Here is a 19,959-nt window from a genome sequence, read left to right as displayed (position 1 = left end):
GCGTCTAAACCTTTGACTGATACTGTAATTCAACATAAATAGAGCAGATGATTTGTTGTAATCGTGTGCATTTATCCCAGTTGTTCAAAAATCATAGACAAGAACAAAACCAGTACTTGATAAGATGAGGTTAAAGAGGCAAAGTGATGGAACACAGGACTGATATTTACAGTATATATGTAAGACAAATGTGCAAAAAAATTGGTACTCAAACTTGTACACTGTTGTCATTTACTTCACTTTTTGTCTCTTTACAGCGTATAAATTGTACAGTATAAGACAATAAATTCCAACAATAAAATAGGAGTCCCTGGTGCAGGGACAAGGACATCATCCCTCACTGGCTTCCTACCCATGAACACGCCAACTGTGTTTGTTGGAACTGATGGTGAAGCTGGGGCACTGCTGCCAAGAGTTGAACCCATGTGTCTGCTGTAGTTTTCTGTTTTCCTTTTTTTTTTGCTATGTGCAATTTGTTTGACTCCGTTGACTTTAACAGGAGAGTTGATCAAACAGAAACTTACAGATAGTTGTCACATATGGTACTTACATCAACTGAAATATTCATCTCCAAGAAGGCAGCAGTGATGTAAGCACTGAGAGTCACTTTATCAGATACACCACCCTGTAGAGAGGAAGCATCGCTCATGTTTACACACAAAATATTATACACTAGCATATTATAGGCTGGCTGAAAATGCTGACATGAAATACAGTACCTTCATTTTCATACAAACTCCATGACTTACCTTCATTCTGTTGTTAAAGAGTTTTCCTGACTGTTTGAAACAGCCATTTTGAAGCTGTTGTCTCTCCAGCCAACTCCTTGATTCTTCAATCTTTGCTGGGTCAATGTAGATGAAAGACTTTGCTTTGGCAAAGGATCTCAGCACAAAAGCAGTCAACCTGTAGATAAGTTAAACGGGGTCAGATATTTACTAAAAGGAGGTGTGCCTGATTTTTGTAAATGTGTCACCTGTCACCATGATACACTATGTAATTGTAACCAGATACCAGTTAAATAGCACTGCAGTTCAGTGTTGAAGTTTAGTTGATGTGTTGTTTTTCAGGTGTATGTCTACAGATAGACATCACTGTGATTCAGTCATTTTCTCACCAAGTGTTCTCTTCTCCATGTCCAAATGTGCTGTAAGCACCATTGTAGTGTTTGTAGTTCAGCTGCCTCTGGTAGCCTGTATCATAATCATAACATGCAAATCATGATTATGATCATGATCTGATGATTAAAACAATTTGGTGAAATAGACAGTTTTTTTTTTTTTTAACTTTTTTTCATATGAGGGGCTGTAGCTTAGGGGTTAAGACAATGACCATGAATTGCAACATCATAAAATGCTCCCCTCCAAAGAAACTGCTTGTACAAATGGAGTCCATCCTCATCTTCGTCAGGTTCAGTCTAGGCCAGGAATATTCCCAGAACTATACTCTGGTAACTTTTTCTGTATTGAGGCCACTTTCACTGCATTCAGGAAAGGAATCCCTGCCCATAGAAGCTTCGGCTGTTGCTCATCACAAGTCTACCACAGCTACAGTCACGGCCATCTTGAAGGCTTCAAAAAGCCAGTGTGTGGCATATGTCGGCATGCTGAACTTTTTGAGTGTCATTAAGGTACACCCTCACTCACTCACTCTTCTTATTACCACAACTCCTGGCATATCATTGATCCCCATTTGACTATCAATTCATCCCTTTGTGGCTGACCTTTCTCACCCTTCAACCCCTCCCATCCCTGGCCCTCATTCATCCCCTCCTCACTTTATTTAAAATACAATTATTAAATTACTTTACTTAATTAAGAACAGATTTTAGGTTCTTTGGGTCCTTTTTTTTTTTTTTTTACAGTTTTATTCATTTATGCATTTTAGAGGGAAATATTGGACTAACCACTGCACTCGCTACATTTTTGTGACAGCTGTAGTTAATAGTGAAACACTTGAATGCAAAACCTATGAGCTTACAAATATGATCTAACCTCAGTACATAAGGTAGTTTCGCACAACAACAGACACTATCTACACATTAATGCATCAATGATTCACAGTCTGAAAGAGGAAATTATTCTGAGTAATTTAAATCTGATATGTTGACAGTAGTTCGTACAGTAGTAATACAAATACTCCTGTAATAGATCCTACTTGTAATGTGAATGGTCTGAAAACCTCTTACATATGATACATGGAATAATAGTGTATTAAATAGCAACTCACCACTAGTCAGGAACTTGGTAGCTTTTTCCATGATGGCTGGGGTCAGCTGCTGTGTGTTTTTCAGGTACTGGAGGATGTAGATATTGGGGGCCAGGAGAGCCATGTTCTGCTCCCCACATCCATACGGCATCTTCAGCAGTCCATCCAGGTTCTTCAGGGCCCGGCCCAGGATGTCACCTGCACAAAAACACTGAGCTCTTAAGACATGAAACTAACCTGATCTTTAACTTCTGCATTGATTTGGGAGACAAATGAGCTTATACACCCATTGATGCTGAACAATTTTGTGATCCTAATTGTGCTACTCTATATGAATACATTTCAGTATATTGAATAGATAGATAAGACACACACTGCCTTGTTGGACACTGTTTACTCAACCAATGTTGCTATAATTTAATTTGCATGTTGGATAGCACGATTTGGAAATCTGTATCAATGTCCTCATGTCCACAGTCTCAGCAGTGCTTTCCAAAAACTTTGTACATTTATTTGATGCTATTTGGCAGCTGTTTTTTAAAAAAATCTCTTGTGTCAAACCTTTCTTAAATACATTGACAAGGAAAAGTTTTTAAACAGTCTTTGTTTGACAGACTGTGGCTTAAATGTTGACATAAATGGATTATCTATCTCAAGCAGGTTTCAAACATGTCTCTTCAGATTGGATTTTTTAACATGCTAAAATGACCTGAAACCAGTGACTGTCTGGAATTTAGTGAATCAACCTATAATCTCATGGCACGGTTTGGAGATAGTCAGTTGTAATGTAAACATACACAACTTGTAGTAAATGGGCTACAAAATGCACAAGCGTCTGTATGATCCCTTAACCTTTTATAGTTACCAGGATATACTGTATAGTCTATATACTGTGTATATTCTATGAAAGTGCCATGGTTAAAAAAAGTGTCATGATTAAGTACTTCATCAAAAGTGGTTAATGCTTTTAATTTCAGTGTTACAGCATGAAGTGACACAGTTATCCAGCCAGTATTGTTTTATTAAGCAATAGTGAATTTATATCAAGGAATCTGTTTACCCAGAACTGATAGTGAAGCACGGGCAGACCCATCAATCACCTCCTCAGGGAGTTGTAGTTCTATTTCTTCTGTCAAAGCCTCTCCTGGTTATAGCAAGAAACACAACAACACAAGTATGAGTTCTGGTGCAGGAAACTATCACCTTAGTGTGAGACAGTCAAGCAGAAGCAACCGCCTTATTACAGATGTCATTTAGAATGAGCCATAAATGGATGAAGCCCTGAATCAGATGTTTTCATATCATTTTACCGCCTGCTCCACCAGTCTGTACACCTGCCAGTGAAACAAACAGGAAAGAAGTTTTGCACCAGCAAGGTTCTCCAACAGCAGAACAGCTGTCTGTAAACCATTGTCGGCAGTGATATGTCAGATATACAATTAATGATTAGTTTGTAGCTCTCATATGTAAACCGACTTTACAAGGTGTGTCTCAACTAAGGATAAAATAAAAAGAATACTAACAGCAAAATCAAACGTTGACTCTATGTAAATTAAAAGAATGATAAAATGAATCACACAAAAGTAATTAATCAATGTTGCATTTCTAAATGTGCGTTTGATTGGCATTTTACAAATCTCTGTATAACAAAAATCACACAGTCAGTGTAACTGGTTATCAACTTAAACCATGTTTTACTAAAGATTGCGTCTCTCACCTTATATTTCATCTTCACATCACATCACACTCAGATAGCTTTAGAAAAACATGTGTATGCTAGTCTGAAGACTGTGTGAGGTTCTCACCACACATTCTGTTCTTATAAATACCAGTTTATGTGTGGGAAATGGCGTATGCATGGTTTTTGTGCGTACGCATCGTTTATGCATCTGGCCCCTGGTCTTAACCATACTGACCTTTTGGGCAGAGCAGCCAGTTGTGAGTCTTTGTCATCTCAGTTCCCTCAGCCTGAGAGGGAAAGAGGTGGAAAATCATGTAAGTAGCACATGTGCTCTGTCAAAGCTGATCATTTATTTTAATATCAAATGTACAGTATACACTTTTTTCTTTGTCGTCTTGTATTTAAGGTACCCACCTTCACTATGAGAGATCGTGTGACCACATCAACGCGACCTCTCTCTGGCACGGTCACAATGTCATTGCCACATGATCTGTGGGATGCCACAGCTTCAGCACTCACTGACACATTCACGACACCTAAAAATGATCATAAAAACATGTATGAAGATCAGTTATCTACTTAAAACTTCTTAGAGCCTGGAGTGTTTTATTTCGGTGGATCCCTCTCCACCGTGACACAGTTTGGAGGAATGAAATGTGTTGGGAATAAATAGAAAATCCCTTCTAGTCTTTTTTATAATTTATTTTAGTCTAATTAATATATTTTCTTATCACTCAGCCTGACAAGTTTATATAGAGCAGAGAGGAAAATATAGAGCAAAAATATTTTGTTGTAATACATGTTTCTAAATGGTCATTTACATGAATGGCATATCATAGCAACGGTATAGTCCAATAGATACAAAAATTACATTAAAGTTTCTTTCATGTTCATGAAAGTCCTAGAACACATCTTACAAGTTTTACAATTTAAATCAGTTTTAGTCAGTCGCTTTAGTCAGTTTGTTGTCATGGATTTATTTTGAATTACCACGAAATACAGAACACTGGAAAATCAGAAACAAAATTGGAGTAGCAGTTTATATATAATATTTTAGCAATCTCTGATTGTATTGACAAAATCTCTGCACACAAGGATAAAGGTGTGACACTTACCTAAGACTGAAGGTGCCATGGTCCAGCTGAGTGTCTTGCGTTCATTGGCACACAGACAGGATGTGTACTGGTCACCAGAGAGAGGGGTGAGGGTGTAATCTAAGGAGGGTGCTGGAGTTACAGTGACCTGTTCAACAGACATAATCTCAATTTTAAGCCAGTAAAGTTACAAAAAAAATGATTGACAGTCATATTGGTATGAACAAAATTTTATTCAGCAAAGAGTATTATATCAAGTTTTTGACTAAAATATTTTAACACCAATAGTAATGGATATTTTTGGAGTTTAATTAGTGATCGTATATGCTCAGGCCTTCTTTTTTATTAGAGAAAATTTGTGTCAAATAATGTACATCATGACCTACATGTGTAATTGTTTTGGACAGATAACAGAATAAAAGCTACTTGGTGTGAATTTGAATTCTTCAAATATAATGCAACCTTGGTCCTTTGCCTCATGTCCTTGAGCTCAGTGATGTCTCATTTCACTGGGAGGTCCTCTTATTTTATGCTGTGACATTAAAGCTTGTCTGTATCCCTGTATTGGATTGACTGACTCCCCCTCTGCCCTCAGACAAACATCTGCTATAATAGAGGGGTTGCAGATTATATATCAATGCGTTCAAAGCAGAATGTTCTTGGGGCACCCCCGTGGCTAAGGGGTTGTTATTTTGTTACATTTTTACCCTGTAGCAAATGTCTTGAGGGCCCAAACCATAATGATTCAACACATTGTGTAATGTTAAGCCCTTTTCACACATGCAGTCTATCCCTGAAATATTCAGGAACATTTCCTGCATGGGGTCATGTGTGAATGGGAGCAGGGATCGATATTCAGTGACATCTGTACCGCCAATTTCCCACCTCAAGACCTAGGCTGCAGTCAACTAGTCTTTTTTGCTTGGAAGGTTCTTAACTGAGTGAAATGACCTGGAAGTATCTAAGTGGCAGCGATGATAAGAGCTGATCGAATTCTCTAAAAAGGAAAGGTGCTTCAGTGCTTTCTTTCTAATCTCCTTTAGCATAGGCTACCCTTGACCATCCTTTACGAAATGAAAGGAGATAATTCTGTCCCACAATTCCTTGCAGCAGTAATATTTAAAACGACCAAGCGATGCACCATTCACAAACTCAAACAAAATGATATGTACAGTAGTAGATTTGAAGGCCCAACATGTTATGTCTATCTAGCATACATGTAACACTTATTTTCATCCAATAATTGGGATTCAGGAGGGTGAGCATGAGAAAGCTTTCTAAATGTGAAATTTCATTTCAGTTTTCATTTCAGTGACTGGCAGCCTATATTCCCTTTTTTTAAATTCAATTCCCACCTTGGTAATGAAGTAATATTTTTCACTGCAAGCATGTAATCATCGCAGGAGACAGGGGATCACGCCCCCTCCAAAATATGAAACATGGAGTTTTGTCTCCCCAATATTTGTAAATGACACAACATCAGATTCCCCCCCAAAGCTGAAAGAAAGCTAATTTGTTTCCCTCAATGTTCAGTGTTGAACCAACTCCAGTGGAAACGCAGTAGATTTCACAGAAAGCCTCCTGCGTCTCGTTTTTGTTCGTGTCCAGCAACAGCGAACAACCCCAAATATTTTGAGTCCAGCTCTGAATATATTTGGTCCATCAAATCTGGTATTCTAATGTAACAGAACGGAACTTTAGCCTATTTGAAGCGTCGGAGGGAGGGGGATAAATATATTGCGCAGCACATAATAGACGCACACAGGCCATTAAGGCAGCAAAGTTATGTACACTGAAACTCCTGTCTGTGCATAATAGGTTTATCTGTCCAATCAGGCAACAACTAACTTATTGCACAACAAAATGTTGATCCCTTAATGATTTATTTTAATGATTAGAGAGTAGAAGTATATGTATGTAGTATATGGAAACACTTCCATTTGGTGTTTGATTGGCTTGTATGGATGAGTCTCACTCTTCATTAAACTTTCCATACAAAATCCTTGATGAACCATAAAATCAATAAAAATATAACAAGCTCTGACAAACCTAACGTTTGTCTGCACAAAATGACAGAGAGCCAAAGTTAACAAGCTAAAGACTACTACTCTTTTTGGTGGAGACTGAACTAGAGTTAGAAGAAGAGTTAATACTGGACTTACATTCATCTGGTGGACACAAACTGGATTCAAATAGGATATTAATGCTGCTTTGTGTCTGCGGGATGTGTAAGTAGACAGTTGTTTGCTGACATGTTATTGTATTAGTCATAACAACTTCATGAACTGTAAGTAAGGTCTGTGTGTGAGAATTTGTGTGACAGTAACCCTCTAATCTGTGCATGCATGCAGTGCAAGTGAGAAATGTGCAGTGTTAAAGCAGTGTTAAATTACTACAATGGCAACTTATAGTAACAGTCATGACTTCTGTGGCTTTACATTGTAACATTCAGTGTATTTTCTTCAGTTTCAGATTTTGACTCCAGTGCTTACATTCTTTTATTCTGATAGTTCTTCAGCACATACAATGATTAAGTAGTATTGTGAGTGTTAAAATATTCATTACCATGATACAGCTGGACAGGTAGTTGAAGGTGGTTGCCTTCAGTTCAAAGTGCTCCCCTCGGATGATGGAGTAGGGCATGCTGAGCTCAAGGAAGAAGGGCTGGAAGACGGTGAGCTCTTTACGAGGAGCCAAGCCAAAACCCTGAGGGGACAAACAGAAAGCCTCCGTCTCCCAGGTGGTGATGGTGTCTGGGACAGTGAGGGACACATCTTTCATTCCAGACTCTCTGGATCAAGACATACACACAGACACATTATGTGAGTTAGAGAAACATACTTTTACTATCTCAGATTGGTCCTGTCAAGTTTATAATAATTATATATAATAATTTTTGCTGCTTAAGGTCTCATTCACTAGCAAGAGCCATGCCACAACAATATGTCATTTAAAGATTTAATGGAAATTCAGGAGGTATAAGATGAATGGATGTAAAAGGGATGGGTGAAGGTGAAAGGAGGAGGTCATCTGTTAGGTTGGTCTGGGTGGAGGGAGAGTCAGTGTGGGAGTTCCGTCTCAGGCGTGTTTCCACCTGAGCTGATTACAGGCCCCTAGATGGTACCTAGAATGAGACATGGGAGAGGTATGCACCGTATTGAATAGGAAAGGATGAGGGGAGGAGAGAAGAGAGCATGAAGGGATGTGGGTAGAGATGAGCAGAGAGAGGGATGGGGTAGGTTTGAGGTAGGAAGGTGAATGGATGAAGGGAAGTTAAAGGGAGGGTGGATCCAGAAATCTGTGACAAACAGGGCAGGATGGGTTGACCAGGAATAAGTGGCTTGAAAGGGGATTAGAGGTGTGGTTGAGGTGTGGCCCTGCTGGCCTAAGTTAACTAAATAATAATAATAATATGTTTCAGTAGTTGTTGCCTGATTGGTAGCTTCAGCTCATTCAAAATTCTGCAGCTCAGCTATTAACCAGAACCGAGAGAGAGCACATTAGTCCAGTTCTAGCTGTTCTGCACTGGCTTCCTGTAAAATTCATATTGACTTTAATGTCCTCCTCCTTACGTACAAAGCCGCTAATGGGCTAGGACCAAGCTACATTGCTAACTCCATTGTTAACTATTTGCCCTCAAGAACACTGCAATCATCTGATGCTGGTTTATTGGAGATTCCCAGCAACAGCCAAAAGAAAATCGGGGATGCAGCCTTTGTCAATTACACCCCAAAACTATGGAACACACTACTGATAGATGTCAGGGAAGCCAAATCACTAAATACTTTTAAAAACTTATCTCTTCACTTTAGCCTTTAACTAGTTTTTCCTTCAGTCAGCTTCACGCTTACGCACTACTGCACTTGATTTTATACATTCTATGTATTCTGTTTTAACTATTAAGTCTCAAATTACTACAACTGAGGTACGCATTCTATGTATTGTATTTTCACTTTAGTTTATCTTATGTTTATTAACATTATCAAAAGGGTTTTATTTTCCCTCTGAAGTTCATTTTATGTCTTTTATGTCTTTCTTGATGTGAAGCACTCGATGCATGTAATTTCATTGAGCTGCACTTTGGATGCATTTTTTGTATCAAAGGTGCTACACAAATACAATACTAATATACAACTTATTATTATTATTATTATTATTATTATTATTATTATTATTATTATTATTATTGTTATTATTATTATTATTATTATTATTATTATTATTATTATTATTATTATTATTACGTATTCTGTTTTAGACATCAGTGGGCTTTATCTTCCATCTTGTGTAAAAATGGCAAAATACTTTGAGTTTTCACATATTAAGTCTCAAATTACTACAACTGAGGTACGCATTCTATGTATTGTATTTTCACTTTAGTTTATCTTATGTTTATTAACATTATCAAAATGGTTTTATTTTCCCTCTGAAGTTCATTTTATGTCTTTTATGTCTTTCTTGATGTGAAGCACTCGATGCATGTAATTTCATTGAGCTGCACTTTGGATGCATTTTTTGTATGAAAGGTGCTACACAAATACAATACTAATATACAACTTATTATTATTATTATTATTATTATTATTATTATTAATATTTTTATTGTTATTATTATTGGGCAGATATGCAGAATAGGAATTTCAGTGTTATTACTGTGTTTTGGTGCTTTATGGTTCCTCATAGAGGTGAACTTTTTAGTTCCTCAGATACACCTAAATCTCTTCACCACTGGTCCATTTAAAGGGTCAGTTCACCCCTTTTTCTCTTTTACTTCTTTTGTATCTCTGCATTTAGATAGTTTTAGATTGTTAGATTGTTGTCTCCGTCTCAGTACTGTGGCTCATTAAGAAACTTTATCAATTAGGTTGATTTGTTTCCCAAAATATGATGGATACAATTAGCCTACATTATTTATCCAGCTGAAAAACATTCTATAAATGGGGGAAAAAAATAAACAGTGAGCAGTTCATTAACCATACCTAAAGGTTCTATGTGTAAGAATTGTGAAGCAATTCACATGTATTAATCATTTTTTATTGCCAATGAGTGAACAGGTTGTAACATAACGTAGAAACGAGACCTTCCCCAACTTTCTCGGTTGTCTGTAACAGCCTGTGGACTGATTTCTATGTGAGGGACCTGTGCCGAATTTTCAGCAGAAATCCAAAGGATGTGACGTTTTTGCACACTCCCGAGTGCCTTGCCTTTCTCCCACTAATGTCAACAAACAACGTCAACCCCTTTTGCTTTTTCTGTTGGTGGTCACACATTTATGGGGAGGCTGACTGACTGGGAGTAAGAGATGCTTTGCTGAAACACGGTTGAGATCTTTTCTGTTATTATGAGAAGTGTAAGAGAGGAAAAGGACATAACCTGCAATAGTCTCAGGCCACTGAGCAAGCACACACGTGAGTGTGACCAACAGGATGTTGACTGCAGGAATTTCTGACTCTTACAAATAGAACCTTTAATCAGTGTACACAGCATAGAAAGTTTTGAGTGTGTATGAGAAACAGAGTAAACAAGAGATGAAAAACTGCAACTTCATTGCTGTTGTTTGCCAATACAGAGCAATTTGTCACTGTTGTTGTTGTTCTTTTTCAGTTTCTTTATAGCATGAAAAAGATCTGCAGTGTTTTGGTTAAGTGTCTGAGCTGACAAATAACATGACGTAAAGAGGCTTGTGATAAAAGCTCACCCAACTTCCACCAGGTCCCATATCCAAGTCTCAGGGAAGAAAGAGCGGGTCGTCTCTATTGGTGGAGGTGGACCTGCATCTCCAAAGTTCATTGCGCTACCCGCAGATATATGAATTACGTCTGAAGAAACAGGACAATATTCAATCAGAATCAGTGGTCAACTTGAAACAGTGAACATTCCTGAAGTTATAGCTTGTAAATGTTCAGCGTGTGTCTTACTTGGTCGAAGGAAATGATGACTGTAGTATTCTGTTCCCTTAAAGTTCACACATGATGGCATCCTGAGGAACAGATTTGTTGCCATCTTCAGGCCCATTTTCTACATAAACCACCAACATATAAAGATGGCACTTCAAAGCTGGGTCTGTATTGTAGTATCCATTATGCAGTTTGTTATTCAGTATCTTCCATTGCATTTTCACAGCAAATGTCCTGCCAGCAATTAATTTAGGAATTGGTGTATAATGATTACCTGGAAAACTGTGTAAGCGTCATCTTTTTCGCCATGTCCAGGGTACGACAAAACATATCTTCTTTGTCTCAAATTTATACACGCTACAGGATCTTCAACGTCATGTGGAATACCGGATGCTTTTTTATCAGGCAACAAGTCAAATATCTGAAAAGAAAGAAAGATGAAAGGCTATAATTTGTGAAATATTTGCTGTTGTAAACACTGACCAATATAAAGTCTTGACAGCTATGGGGTACTCTTTCATAACAAAATGTTTCAGTTTGGAAAGTATTTCTGTAAAAATATCTCTGAACCTACACTAATACTCCATTCATATCATGTGGGAAGGAAGGCAGTAATGAGAAAGATTCAGACATGTTAGGACTTGTGTTCAAAGTGTTCAAACCATCAGACAATTTACGACAGCAATTTGCAGGATTAATAATAAAAAGTGTAATCCATATACTGAAAGACTAATTGTCTACATACAAGTTACCATGAGTGATAGACATATGTGAGGAACTAATGTGAGAAATTTGTTGCTGTTGCTTTCCAGATATTAATGTCTTTTTTAGCACCAAAACTCACATGAGAAACCTAACATGTGACTTCTGAAGATTAGGGTGTGTCTAGGGTTAAATTTAATAAACCTGGGCAGTTCCACTCACTGTCTTGCTCTGGAACATCTCAAAAGTGAATAGTTAGGAAATAGAAAGCATTACTCTTCTCTTTCCCTAAAAACACATTTTCTCAACCATTCCCAGGATACAGACCTGCAACTTTCAGGTTACAAACCATATATAACAACCCTATCTCACAACAATTCATGAAATACTCACGAAATTTAACCTTCAGATTCATGTACTAGGACACGAATTTTCATTTTTTTCGTGACACTCAGCACGACTTTCAAACTAATGCATTTCAATTGGAAGTATGTTTCATGGAGCATGTTCTTTTCTGTCAATCAGGATTTGGGAGCACAGAAGCTGTATTATTTTTCTTATTTAATATTCTTTTTTTAACTATAACTGCTACATTATTCAACATTTAACCCCACATTTTGTCCTTATTTCCTTTATTTCTTTATTTTCATTTTATTAGTACAGTCAATGGTCTGTGTTTGTCTGGTGGACATACTGGAGGACCTGACTTATTGTGTGCAGAGCTCTTTTCAAAAATGTTGAGATTTAATATGACTGTCCTTTTCTGAAATTGGGCTGGTCAAATAAAACGTGACAAAACCTGACAGTTTGACTGACAGACACACTGAATGTGACAGTTTAACAACCAAAGCAGCAGGATTAAAATCAGAGTTTTTATGAAGTTCTTATGAATTGTTGAGTGTTGAGTGAATCAGGGAAGTTAACATTAGCAGCTTTATTTCCAGCCTGTCTGCCATGATGCATCAGCTGGTTTTGTTCCATTTCTTGGAAAGGATCCTGATTAACTTTCACACAGCTCCATGGATATAGATTTAAATAGCTTACAACCTATTTATGTATTTTTTTCAGTAACATTGGTGGTAGCAGGTACTAACAGGCTAAGCTAACAGTGTGTTAGTGGCGTTGCATTTGCAGCGCTCTCAGCATGACATCAGAGGAGTCTGCCATCGTGTGGGCAGACTTGGCACTTTCGACTCCTGTTTTGACTAAAATATCTGAAATAAACCAACGTCTTTACATTTTCTTAACATAGCTCATCTAGATGCAGTGTAATTACTAGTTCGGCTGTACTAGAAATTTGATATATTCAGTAGATATATCTTTTTGCAACCCTTTTTACAACCCTAAACCTGAAGAACTACAACTGTGGTGTAGATTTGTATCAAGATTTGTATCAAGCTGCATGGCACGGCTCTAGGGAATTGTAGTTTTTTTAAAAATATATTAGTGTTTTTCCTAGAATTGGACATCGCAAATATTGAATTGAAATTACACTGAGGAGTTTAAGGGGATGGTAAACACATTTGTGTAATACAATTTTAAATATCTAATTGTTAAATGGATGAAAATTAATTTTAACCATATTTTACCTATATTTGAGAGCGAACCCAGTTGTTGATTATACTCACATGATAGCCGAGCTCAAGAGCTCTCTATAACAGTTGGTCTCATGTCTTTGGCCTGTTTTGTTGCTGAATTATAAGCCTTCAAACATGCTCTAAGGTCAAGATTCAAAGGTCAGTATTTCAAAGCAGGAGCCATGTAGAATCTTCATACTGACATATTTTACTCTGCAGGTTGAGACCTTTCCAATGATGTATTTGGTTTAGCTCCACAATAAAGTTTTAATTTTCTCATTTCATGGACACAAACCATCCCAGGCCTAGTTTCAGAGAAAACTTTGAAGGCCCAAGATATAAAACAAACCTTTTTGTTTGTTTTTTTCTTTTTTAGAGGAAATAATGACCAAAATGAGTCACCTTCAGAGATTATAATACTGCTGATAATCAAGGGCATTACTACAGGCTTGAGGGAAGGCCTGAAGTGCTTGGGTTAGGGTTGGGGCATAGGCTTCTATTTACACAACCCTGGAGATTTTTTGTATCTTTATGATTCTTGGTTTTGGGATTTATGTCAACATGACATAACCCATTTAATCAGGATCTGTTTTATTAGTCAATGCAAGCATACAAAGAATGTGTCTTGGTGTTTGCTCCCAAAAAACACAACACAGAAGAATAAAAATAGATAAAAGTAAGTTAATATTAATAATAGTGAAATAATCTAAATAATACTAAACTTAAATTGAAATTTTAAAGTTTATTTACATAATAGAATAGAAATAGTTTTGAAATGGGATATAAAACTTGAAATTAAATATTGACAAAGGAAATGTGGACTGTGCTATGGACAAAGAAATGAAGTGTATGAAATATATGAAGGTGACAAGAGTAACAATTAAATGTGACATGTACATAAATGATTAAATAATGTAACAGTGGAGGTTGAATGTAATGCACATTCTAAAGTCCACTTTGATGAAATATATGAAATAATGAAAGTATATGAAAGTAATATATGAAATATATGAAGGTGATATGTGAAAGTGCAGGGATTAAATGAGGAATGTGAAACGTAAAGTCTAGTTTGATAACCCTGTCTTCATCCCATTTATATGGCCATATACAAGATGGTACAACATGCTTTATTGGATGGCGTGGCTCAATATTAATTGATATGTTTTAAGAAAGATGATTTCATATTAAATATCCTCAGCCACATATTCTTGGAAATATGAAATTAAAAGAGCAACTTCACATTTTACAATCACAGGCTATAAAATGCCTTTTCTTAACAGAGACAACGGTGTGTGGATTCAGGTTGCAGCAAACGGAAGCAATTTGAAATGGAACGAAGCCCACTGACGGCAGACAACCCAAAACAGTAGTTGAACATGCCCACAACACAATGCACTTCCTTAGCCTATCACTATCAAAATCTGACAAAAAAACTTTATTTCTCAGAATAGAAGGAGAAATTATTAAAACTGATGACCATAACATTAACCTATTGTATTGATTAAATATTGTTGTATTGTTGAGTTATCAAGAACACTTTTGTGTTTTTGTGTTTTTGTGTTGAGAAATGTTAAAGATATCATTAAAAGAAAACCTTAACATGGTAAAGAAAATACTTCTGGGCAGCAGGTCCTCCACTCTGCCCACTGGACTGATGCAGCCCATTGACTGTGGCTACTGATAAAATTAAAATAAATAAATAAAAACAATTATGAAATCTTGTGATTAAATGTTGAGTAATGTAGCAATTATAGTTAATAAATGAATAACAAACAAGAAAAAACAATACAGCTTCTATGCTCCAAAGTCCCGACTGGCAGAAAATAAAAACTAGGTGCAAGCATAAAACACACTTCCAATTGAAATACATTCGTTTGAAAGTCATGCTGACTCACGAAAAAGATGGAAAATTTGAGTCCATGTACACGAACATATAGATTAAATTTGACTATTTCACAAACTGCTGTGAGACTGGGTTGTATATGAAGAAGGATGTAGTGAGGTGTGATGTCACCCATCGGTTTGCACTGGAGTTGGTTTGAAGCCCAACTAATGCTATCTTACCGGAAGTGCTGCACACTTGGGCTAACGTTAGCTACTTAAGCTAAATTGTGCTAACGGGGTAGGTATCGTAATCAAGTAACATTAAACTTAGTGAAATATTGAGACCATAGTCCGACTCAGTGTGAGTCCCGGAGCTGGGGAAAGCAGCAGGTGAACCAACTGTCAATCACAGCTGTCAATCAACGCTTACACGGCAGATATCAAAGCTACTATGAGTCAAAATGACCACCAGCACACTTATTAGAGGGCCTGAATTTAGAGATGGAGACTGTACTCCAACTTAGTACTTCCAGAGAGAAGTTCATGCTTTTTGAATAGGAGTCATTTGGAGCATCTAGGGGCCCTTTATCGTACTTCGGCATTAACTTCAGACTCAAGTTGTGGAAATTGCTGCTTGTTACAAACCCATTGATGTAACACAGAACACAATAAATAAACAAAATAATCGAATGCATCTGCTGTGGTTGATTTTGACCTTGTCTACATTCAGAGTCTTCCCTGGCTCCTTAATGAGGACGCTCTGGTCGACAGCGCTCACGCCACACAGAGAGTCTGGATGGGCCGTCAACTTCAGGATGCTTTCTTCTCCTGGAACAGCTGAGGACGGAGAAAACTCCAACAACACCTGAAACACACACACAATCAGATGCACCATAATGACCTTTAGAGCTGTAAACCTGCTGTATTTTGCTCCAGTGAATCATCTGATAGAAGTAGTTATTATAATATGTATATAGAAGACACATTTTCTTATTTTTAAGATGATAGACTGATTGTTCACCCTCAGATTTCTGTCCAGGAACAGGCCAATTTGTTTGTCTGGAGGCATGATGGATCTCAGTGGTAAATGGAAATTTATCAAACTTATCTTAAAATGTGATTAGATTCAATATGTAGCTGATTTGGCTGATACAGGGACAACCCATGTAGCTCATGATTTTCTGTTCTGTTTCTTAAGGTACAATTACATTAGCCTCTCATCTGACTAAAGAAAGATATGAAATGAGGCGTGCAAGGGGAAGTTGTTATCGTCACTCCCCACTCCCTGCTGAGTTTGGTGCCTCCTTGTGGGGAGTGACAAGGTCCAAGCCTAGATGGGAGAGATCATTACTGTACATATTTCCATTTATATAATAATCCATTCAACTTGGGTTGAAGCCTGCACTCCAACATATATCCATTGCACCACTTTAATCATGGTGGCGTATTTAAGCCCTCGGTGCTCTGCTCACTCTTTAGCTCCATGCATGCTGCCGCACCACTTAGCCAACTCAGAATCTGCAGGACATGGATGTATTATAAGAGGTGGATAGGGTGCTGCCAATCAGCTTTGCAGCCAATTTTTCCCAGTGGTTACTCACGGTATTGCTGCGAAAAACACCCCTGCGGCCTAAAAAACATTTTCCCCATAGACCACCATTGTAAATGAGACTTCTATAAAACTGTTGACAAGACACCCTGAACTGCAAACAAGTTCAATTATGGCACTTTCTGTTGTGAATTTTTGATCCATGCAGGTTTTATATTTATAAAACTTTCCTCGAGCTGAGAAAAGCGATTTAAAAATCTGTGACGTTGCCACAATGTAAAGGGCCAGGTGGGGCCAGTGGGAGAAACACTGCTGTGCATATTCAATAGGCTACACAGCACAGAAGCAAACTCGGAAGCTAGGAACCTTTATTGCCGTATGCGCCAACCGAGCAAAGGAGGGTGGAGGTGGAGCTTTTGAAATTCTACATGAACAGCAGTTGCAGTATTTGACACCATATCTTTCAGGTGAGCCGTGTGGAAACAGGCATGCAGTAAAAGAGTGAGCAGAGCAGTGACAATATAAGTACACCGCCGTGATTAATCAAGTTGGCTGCCTGAACTAACTGAAAGATTTTGCTTCAGTTATTATCACTCCTTGGCCCTGCTGTGCTGAGCTTGGTGCTTCCCTCTGGGGAGTGATGAGGTCATAGCCTGGACACCATACATCAGCGCTGTAGTTATTCTACATTCAAATAATAATTCCACGTGAGTTGGTTGACTTGACTGATGTTTTGGTTCTAATGGGGGTAGTAACTAAATATTGATCCGTGGGATCACATTTGAGAGTGATACTGTGGTTTGCAGCCTGTCCGTGTAATAATGCCCTAAATGGGGTGATGTCACTCTGCTAGAACACTGCAATGATACACTGATCGACCATGCAAATCGGCAGGTGATAGTTGAAAAAGGTGAATGTTGAGTCAGCACAACAGGAAATGTGCCCTTGAATTCGTCAGTTGCACAGGCTTTAAATGAAATGGAGATCGGACATCTGCAGGTTGGTGCTTGTGTGACTGCACCTTAACCACTGGGTTTGCACATACTGTTGCTTTTCACAGCTGAATGAAACCGCTGTGAAAGTAGAAGCCTAAACATGAGACTACACTGATATATCATTTTACATCTAAATCTACATCATCATCTTCTTCTTTTTGCCACTGACCTTGTGACTTAAGCATTTCTCTGTGGAGAAGTCTGCACTGTGGGCTATTATAGTTTCACTGGGGAGGACAGCATAAGCAACAACCTGGACCTCTGGTGCCATCTCTGGAGACACTTTCAACTGAAAGGACACTTCCCCCTCAGTCACTGAAAAAGCAAACAAAATATCATGGTCAGCCATATAAACCAACACAACACAAATCCTTCACAAATTCAAAGTACATTTACAATTTTAGGTCTTGGAAACTTTCATTCCCTGGACCAAAAAACATGTGTTTTGATTATGTATAAGTAGGAAATGTGTGGATCATCCATGTATCGGCTAGTTGAAGTGCTATAGATTTAATTAAAGTTCATTTCCTTCTCTCTCTCTCTCTCTCCCCTTGTCTCCTCTGTCTTTCTCCACCTGGTGTATGAAATGAAGCAAAATTCTACTGGATAATATTTTATTAGTAAAACATAAAACTGGCTGGAGAGTGTTTCTGCAAATCTGACTTTATGGGTAGATAATTCTCACTTAAGTCATTTTCAAAGCCATCTTTACCTACCAGGTTCCTTTTGCACTGTGACCTGTGAAAATAAATTGAATAGTAGGTTATCATTTTATAAATCTTTTGTATATATGTTACAAATGTTTTCAAACTAAGGGGTCAATGTTTGTTATCAACTGAATGTGATGTAATGTCATTGTCATTTTTAATGTCATTGTCAATCTTTAGACAAAGGGCTGGCTTCAGGGAAAGGGCCAGCTGAACAACATGCTTTCTCTCCTAAAATACAAGATGGTTGTATTTTTGTTTGTGTTTGGACATTTGTATAATTGTTACTGATGATGTGAGGGATTGTACAGTGTCTACAACTGCTTAAACAAGTAACAATGTTTAATGCTTTCTTTATGTCTCCATGTGCCTCTTTCTCAGGAAAATTTCCACAACAGACCTTCTGAAGTTCTTGCTTGATGATGGTTCCTCTGGATAAGATCTGGTGGAAATTAAAAGAAACATGAACTGTAAACTTTCCAGAGAGGGCTGTATGTGAGGGAACATTGTAAGAGCAAGGTGAACTTAATCCTAGCTATACTTCTGTACTGAAACCTGAATGACTTGGATAACAAAATAATACTCTCGCTGTTCTCTCTCCGTTCTCTCTCTAATCTCTATGATTTTGTTTGCACACCTTTTTCAGTGCATTTTTATAATTGCTTCCACCCAAACCTGTGATGTTGAAGGTAAAAATAAAAAATCAATGTACGAACATGTATGATGTAAACTGTATATATGATTCTTAAACACTACGTGCCATAGAATTCTTTTGAACATCAACAACAACTGACCCAGACTACAGCACAAGGAACTCAGCTTGACTTGGTCTCATCAGTCGATTCCCAAATCTTAACTACAATCATGATGTGTGTCTGCCCCTTTAATTTAAGGTTCTGCTCAACTGTTTGGCAGAACACATTTTGAGTCACTATATCTTTTTGAAAAATGTGTTGAACTTCACTTGATTGAGCCATCTCTACCACTTGGTTTAGGTATGCTATGCTAAAAAAAAATTCACTAGATGCCTTTAAATAGTGTGACTTTTCAGTTTGCTTCCTTACAAGAAGTTAGCAACAAATAAGTCGCTCCAGGAAAAAAAAACATTGATTGTTGCTATTATTGTCTCAAGGAAATAAAAAATGCAAAGAATTTTTTTCCATTGCTTTTTTCAAGGGTAGTTTGTAGTCTCAGTTGTTGTGATTTATCACCAAGTGTACACACACTTTACACCCAGCACTCACCAAACACATCACATCCACAGAGCCCTGGGTCTCTCCTACTATAGTGTATTGGATGGAGATGGGCTCTTCTCTTTCACAGGGAAGTGGTTTCTCCTTCTTCTTCACCTCTAGAAAGCTGACCGTTTTAGAATGAGGAGAAAACAGCCGGACCAAGGACAGAGTGTGTTCTGCTCTCTCATAGTGTGGACTTTGGTATGTTTGCTCCGGGCGTTGTGTCAGGCTAGCCTGGATTGTAGAAAAGAAGTGCTATTAACCAGCTAACAACACAAATGATAAAATATATTCCATTTATTACTAATTATCATTCTTAAAAGATTATTGTCAGAAGCAGCAAGCTCACAAAGAGTCTTTTAACATTGGCTATCCTGTAGTGATGCCTAAGTTAATGATCCTTTGCTAACTCCCTCCTCTGAACACTGTCCAATTATAGCTTAGCAACAGGCAGGTCTGTCAAACAAAGTCTCTTCAACATGTTGAAACA

At 37.7% G+C, this 19,959-nt stretch overlaps 1 protein-coding gene across 1 annotated transcript in view; it reads right to left on the bottom strand.

The window, feature by feature from the left end:
* The window catches only part of LOC137185623 (alpha-2-macroglobulin-like), a 38,167-nt gene that overhangs the window by 6,245 nt on the left and 11,963 nt on the right, over positions 1 to 19,959 (bottom strand). The window contains exons 12-28 of the mRNA XM_067593871.1: positions 19,479 to 19,703; positions 18,635 to 18,676; positions 18,244 to 18,265; positions 17,697 to 17,842; positions 15,699 to 15,848; positions 11,155 to 11,301; positions 10,902 to 11,001; positions 10,682 to 10,802; positions 7,549 to 7,774; positions 5,005 to 5,131; positions 4,304 to 4,425; positions 4,125 to 4,176; positions 3,269 to 3,352; positions 2,230 to 2,406; positions 1,118 to 1,193; positions 750 to 906; positions 551 to 625 (exon numbers count right to left, since the gene is read on the bottom strand). Coding sequence (XP_067449972.1) covers positions 551 to 625; positions 750 to 906; positions 1,118 to 1,193; positions 2,230 to 2,406; positions 3,269 to 3,352; positions 4,125 to 4,176; positions 4,304 to 4,425; positions 5,005 to 5,131; positions 7,549 to 7,774; positions 10,682 to 10,802; positions 10,902 to 11,001; positions 11,155 to 11,301; positions 15,699 to 15,848; positions 17,697 to 17,842; positions 18,244 to 18,265; positions 18,635 to 18,676; positions 19,479 to 19,703 — 2,049 coding nt within the window. The remainder of the gene's footprint in view (positions 1 to 550; positions 626 to 749; positions 907 to 1,117; positions 1,194 to 2,229; positions 2,407 to 3,268; positions 3,353 to 4,124; positions 4,177 to 4,303; positions 4,426 to 5,004; positions 5,132 to 7,548; positions 7,775 to 10,681; positions 10,803 to 10,901; positions 11,002 to 11,154; positions 11,302 to 15,698; positions 15,849 to 17,696; positions 17,843 to 18,243; positions 18,266 to 18,634; positions 18,677 to 19,478; positions 19,704 to 19,959) is intronic.

This window comes from Thunnus thynnus, chromosome 7, assembly GCF_963924715.1.
Source record: "Thunnus thynnus chromosome 7, fThuThy2.1, whole genome shotgun sequence".
NCBI classification, from domain to species: domain Eukaryota; kingdom Metazoa; phylum Chordata; class Actinopteri; order Scombriformes; family Scombridae; genus Thunnus; species Thunnus thynnus.
Note: the sequence above shows the minus strand (reverse complement) of the source record. Positions and strands in the feature narration are given on the sequence as shown.